This window comes from Poecilia reticulata, linkage group LG7, assembly GCF_000633615.1.
Source record: "Poecilia reticulata strain Guanapo linkage group LG7, Guppy_female_1.0+MT, whole genome shotgun sequence".
Classification (NCBI taxonomy): Eukaryota; Metazoa; Chordata; class Actinopteri; order Cyprinodontiformes; family Poeciliidae; genus Poecilia; species Poecilia reticulata.
This window is the reverse complement of record NC_024337.1, coordinates 18863444-18869492: the sequence shown is the minus strand read 5'-3', so window position 1 is coordinate 18869492 and position 6049 is coordinate 18863444. Positions and strand designations below refer to the sequence as shown.

Genomic DNA, 6049 nt, shown 5'->3' with positions numbered 1-6049 from the left:
CAGCTTATTTAGTTTTATTTAAAAATACATTGTTATTGGCAGTCCTTCAGGGTTGCTTAGAGAGTTATGAACACATGGTCGATTTTAAGCAATTTCTAGATCCAAAGAGTTATTTTTGTCCTGGTTTAGGATTAAATTTTAGACCAAAAAGACAGTAAAATAATCATACTCCTGCAGACTGAAGAAAAGATTAAATATTCGCATCCTTTTTAGTGTATTCAGATTTTACTAAGTGAAAGTGAAAAAAAATGTGTTACAGGAACAACAATTTTAATGGAATTCAGCACATATCAATAAATGGCTTCATATGTACAGAATCATCGTTTGAACCATTTAACATAAATAAGGCATTTCAAGTATTGAAAACAACCCACTGATTGCACATTTCTGTCGGGTTCATCAGTTCCAGGGTAAATGGTCGCGAGTTCAATTCGTAAAGCCATTTAGGAGGTGATGAAAGGCGTACAGGTAGCCCACAGACTAATGGTAAAATGTCTCAAGACACACAAACATCTCTTTCACAATGCATTTGTTTCATCTTCACATCATCTACTCAGCTTMGTCAACCTTTGGCTGTTTTGCATGTAAGAGGAAGAGTGGAAGATTTACCAACAGCACAAATTAAGTTTTCATGTACACTGGAAAAGACAAACATTTTATGCACAATATTTTACACTCCACAATATTAAAAAAGGGAGAAAAAAAATCCTGAGGGCTGTCAACTTCTGCACTTGTTCCTTCCATGTCCTTTGATTTCTTTCTCTCCTGTTTTGGTATTTTACCGCAGACATCCGTCTCACTAAGCAGTCACTCCCAAAATATAATTCCAAATGCAGAGACAGCCGTCCTCCATGTCAAAGTTGAAGGAAAAAAAAATGATCAAAATAGATTCATTAGAGGTTTGTGATGAAGTTCCTCTTAGGCTGCCTGAAGCATCAGTATTTTCAGGAGCCTCAACCGAGTGCTTTATGTATTCTACATCTTTTTACACTTTGATTTGAAAGTGTTCACATTTCTTGAAGCAACAATAGGCTCATTGTCTCTTGTGATAATTGGTCCAATGACAGTGCTAAAATGAAAAAAAAAAAGAAAAAGAAAGTGTGAATATCACAGAGGTTAGCACAAAATGTCTGTTTGCCCTTTGCAGAGCTGAGCAATTAGATGAAATAAATTACTACACTGGTGCTTCAGTATGTAGAAATAGTCTGACCTTTGAACCAGAGGTATTCCCTTGCATCCTCTCCAACCAAATGTTAATACGTCGATGTTGTGTATGGCTGAGTGTTCTGGCAAAAAAAAAAAAAAAAATGGAAGGCAGAAACAGAAGGTTAGACTATGTTGTTAACAAGTCAATTTGCAGTGAAATTCAGAAGCAATAACCGCTGTTTTGTTATTCCACAGCCAGCTTCACATTGCTRTACGTTTGTCTCCCTCAGCTCCACTCTGCAGTGTGTGCACATTTATTAGGCGAGTGAGCGCTCCGGCCCCATCATTATTTCTGTGAATATTTTTTCAAATCCAGGACGCCTGTTGAATTTCATCATTTTCAGGTTGCACTTTTTTTTATGAAAAGAATAGGATATGAATATACATATATACATGTGCACACATACAAACATCTATATATGTACGCAAGGAAGACAGAAAAACCTCACACAACCCGTCCATCGGCTAATCAAATGCTTACGATCATTAAGAGTCAAAATGTGCACAAAAATATGTCTCTCATGTCATTTCCCATCAAGCTTTCACACTTTCGTGACCCACTGATGGGAAAGGCATAAAAGCTTTCTGTCCTTGAACGTGGCAGGATTTTTGAAATGCACAAGCAAGGCCTCTCACTACCCTCCATCACTGCAGAGGTTGGACACAGTGAGACATTCATTTAAAATTTCCTGAAAGATCCTGAGGCGGTTGGTACAATAATGTCAGGTGGTAGGCCCCCAAAAAATTTCACTTGCCCTGAGCCGGAGGATCTCGTGGGCTGTCAATGAAAGACACAGGCTGATCCTTCTTCCAATTTAAGGGCCTTGCTAATGCTGACTGCAGTCCAATAACTTTTAGGGCTTTAAGAACTAAAGTCACTTCTCCTCCCAAAACCATAACAGTTTTGGCTTGGCAAACACGGAGTAATAAATAATGGAGGAAAAGTGTATTCTCTGATGAGAAAAAAATTTATCTGGATTGTCTTGATGACTCAGGTTTTTGTTGTTGTTTTTTTTAAGGGACGTCCTTCAGGATAATAGAGCCTCTCGTTTGGACCCCCACAATGTGCATCCCATCTAATACAGGCATGTATGTCTGGTTAACAGTACGCAAATTATGATGATAAGATAAGTTTAGTAGCTATTGAGGAAGACRAGTTTTTTTCTGATTCCAATGTAGACTCTGATGCATTTTTATCCTGTTTGAGTTGTTCCCTGAATGGAAACAGCATAAATAGAAGACACATTTAAGGTACAGTTCAATCTTAACTATTTAACCCCCGAGTTTGACTCGGACAATCAGCTGGTCAATATGGACGGTAAAACTAAATCAAACACAGAGGGCACACATGTATGTACAGATGGACAAATGTTGATTTGCTCAATAATGTGGCCAACCATCTTATGTGCATGCACATTTCTTATAAATGTGTTATTCTGGCTTAATGGCCTAAATGACATTCCAGTACAATAAATGTGGAGGGTGTTTTGGAATATATGAAAATCAAATGTAATATATAGGATGGAAATATCTTCCTGAATTGTTTCCCTTTCTTGCTGAGGAATACTGTTTTCTGTTGTATGTTGTTTCCCTTGAACTACTATAAACTGGAATGATGCATGATGCATTGACTATTAGTCTTTTAAGGAAAGAGGACTAGTTTAGTACTATTAAGAAATCTGGATTACTTCTGATAATCCTTATTTTATAATAAAATACCCAAAAGAGCAACACAGCCAATCAAAGATGACAGAAATTCTTTTAACATTAAGTAAAGTAATTTAGATGGTGTACAATGAAAAGCAATAGGAAACATCCTATCTTTAGCTCTAATGGCGGGAGATGCAGCAGTTCTGCAGAACCCGGCAATTAAAGATTTTTTCAGTTTCAGCTCTTCAACAAAATACATCGGCTTGTTTTTTTTAAACAACCTGGTTAAAAATGATTGCTTCACATCTTTAGCAACAGCCATATGTTTCTGCCATCCAAACAGTGGCCTCATGCAGATTCAGTCATGATTGTACATACATAAAGCAAACAATGAAAAACAAATGTGTGTTGTAGGTGACAATGTGGTACATGTCAATGAATGGGGATATATTAGAAAAGGTCATTAATTTAAATTCAAAAAGTGAAACTCGTATAAAGTATCGTATGGTTCCGTCACTCGCAGACATAAAGCAATAAAAATATAATATTTATTTTAAAACTGTTGAGTTGTGGCTGACTTTTCAGTCGTACAGTAGACAGCCATGGTCATCCACCGTACGGAGGGTAAGCCTCAAAAGGTTGTTGCTATAGGTCAGTCCTACAAGTTGTGAAGTTGTGCATACTTCATGCTTTACAAGTACAGGCCATTTTCCATTTTATAAAGTTTGAAGCTTTATGGAGTTACTGCTTTAATTTTCCTGCAGGACTTGGTACATGCCCACGCAAAATATCATTGCCTGGTTTAATCACTCTGCTTAATTGCCCAGCAAACTCATCTTCCTCRTCAAGAGCAAGATGCAAAAATTCAAAGCCACCATTGCAGATGGACTAAAGGTCGCTATTAAACTGAACTTGTTGAACCTCTCAGCGGTACCACAGACTGATCGCCTGCATGCGACTCCATACTAACGTGGTAATTCATGAAAAACAAGCCCACAATCAAGCATTGAGGACACATTCTGCACATTATGATTSACCAGCTCAACATATTTTACTTTCCTAGTCGAATTTAGGAAAGTAATTACATATTTATACAGATTTATATAGTGCGACTGATTTTAGATTAGAGTTAAATTGTCAAGATTGAATCAAGTTCACTTTATTGAAAAAAAAGTCCTAAACCGGTATAAAAGCAGTGAAGGTGAATGACATAGAATTTGTCTTAGTTTTGACAGATTAACTTACTCTTGTGGTTTTGATCTTGTTTCCAGCATAGCACATCCAGCCGGAGTTGTCAGGAAGCGTCTTGCATTCCTCCCCCTCCAGGCAAGGCTCCATCTCACACCACCACTTTCCAATTACTATGGATGCTACAGACAAGAGAATCAGCAGTGTGGGTATGTTATGTTTAACTTTAAATGAGAGCCAACCAAAATCCAGCGCCTAAAACATGGATGAGCTCAAGGTCTGACTGGATAACTCCATTTCAATTCAAGCAGGAGTTAGCTCTTTAAATTTTGCATTTTCTTCACATTTCTCTCGAAAAATTGGTGCAAGTGTTAGTGAGCAACTTTTTTAGAACCTAATAATGCCTAAATGATTTAAATTTAAGACTCACATGAATTGTGTAAAAAATGAGTGTGTTCTAGTCTTCTTAGGTCTTAACTAGATAATTTACAGTTGACATATTGCATCATTGTTACAACTCTACAGAAACCTTTATTATGTTTTACAGATCAAATACAAAAATCCGTGTAACATTTCAGAATCTCTTGATCCAATTTATCAGGCTGGAATGTCTGACCTTTAGCAAAACTAGAAAACGCTCAATATTTTTTATTCCTCAATCTATTTGAGTCATATTTTGCTAGAAACAACAAAGAACTTCTCTGTCAAGGTGGGAAAAAAAAGTATATGTTCTGCAATATAGGGGTTTTTTGGCATGCAATTAGATCTAAATGCAGAGGGGGGAACTTTGGCTTTCCTTTCAACAGGGAGGACTGGGAGGTGTGACTCAGACTTGACTTTAATGCACACCACACACTTTCCATCAGAAGAGAAAATTGCTTTAAATACAGGGTAAGTAGACAGTAAATGGTTTGTAATGTGAGACCGAGGGAAAGAATCTGTCAGAGCTGACATCAAGAGACCTCAAATTCCTGCGGTCTGTTCAGAGATTGCTGTAATATTTGCAAAAGGATTTAAGATAAAAGCTGCAGGTGAGAGGTTTCCTGGAGCCAATATGTTTTTTAAGTTGAGTTACACCCATGCACCAAATCCATTTCCAGCAAAGGATTGAGGCTTTATTGGAGATATTTGTCAAAGCACACATGTAGCCGTTATGAAATATCTACCCACTGTATGTAAACAGCTTCTATTTTGCCTGAATCTCTATGCATTATGCTGCTTTATTTTTCTCTCCTCTTCCCTCAGGTGTGTTAAATTCAGCTGCTATGTTTGTCTCGATTTGGAGCAAAGCTTCTGCTTTCAGAAACCCTGTGTCTGTCTGTCGGCAACAACATGTGGATGTGGCATTATCCCTAATGTTGTCTTGTTTGAGACAAGGTACTGCATGGTTGACTCCATATTTTAAGAGATATGAACAAATCTCTCTGCATCTTTTAGAAAACATGTCAGGTTCTTTATTATAATTTTTTTTTGTTCAAGTCATCACATTTGATAGAATGCAATAATCCCTTTGCTGTAGTAAACCCGTAAGCTTTTGTTGTGCTACCACAAGACTGGACTCCAACTAAGCGGGTGGCTCAGTGTTGTAATGTGTTCCTTAAATACTCACCGTCCACACATGAGGGTCTGTTTCTCGTGGTTCCAGCCACCTTCCCGGGCAGACAGGAGCACTTCACCGTCTGTGACCGCTCCTCAATTCGGTTCTTATTACAGCATCTGTGAGCTGCTATTACTTCGCACGTGCCTCCCTCTGAGGAGGAGAAAAACAGACAAAACTTAAAATTAAATTCAGCAAACATCAGTCCGTAGAGCGCCTTTCAAAAGTATTTATATAAACCTTTCCAAAAAGTGTTTCCTAGTGTCACAACCGCAAGGCTAAATGTGTTTTTAGTGAGATTTTATGTGAGGGTTAGGGTTAGGGTTATACCCTAGGGTTATAGCTAGACCAGAACAAAACAAAACACTTAATCTTTGTGAGCGAGAATTAAAATGATGCTTTTCAATG

General features: G+C 37.7%; 1 protein-coding gene across 2 annotated transcripts in view; it reads right to left on the bottom strand.

Annotated features, from left to right (window-relative positions):
• Nucleotides 1–249: 249 nt before the first annotated feature.
• The window catches only part of LOC103467667 (protein FAM19A1-like), a 36839-nt gene continuing 31039 nt past the window's right edge, over nt 250–6049 (bottom strand). For both annotated transcript variants that reach the window (XM_008414260.2, XM_008414259.2), the window contains exons 3-6: nt 5654–5794; nt 4102–4226; nt 1211–1286; nt 250–1069 (exon numbers count right to left, since the gene is read on the bottom strand). In XM_008414260.2, coding sequence (XP_008412482.1) covers nt 1254–1286; nt 4102–4226; nt 5654–5794 — 299 coding nt within the window. In that variant the 3' untranslated portion in view covers nt 250–1069; nt 1211–1253. The remainder of the gene's footprint in view (nt 1070–1210; nt 1287–4101; nt 4227–5653; nt 5795–6049) is intronic.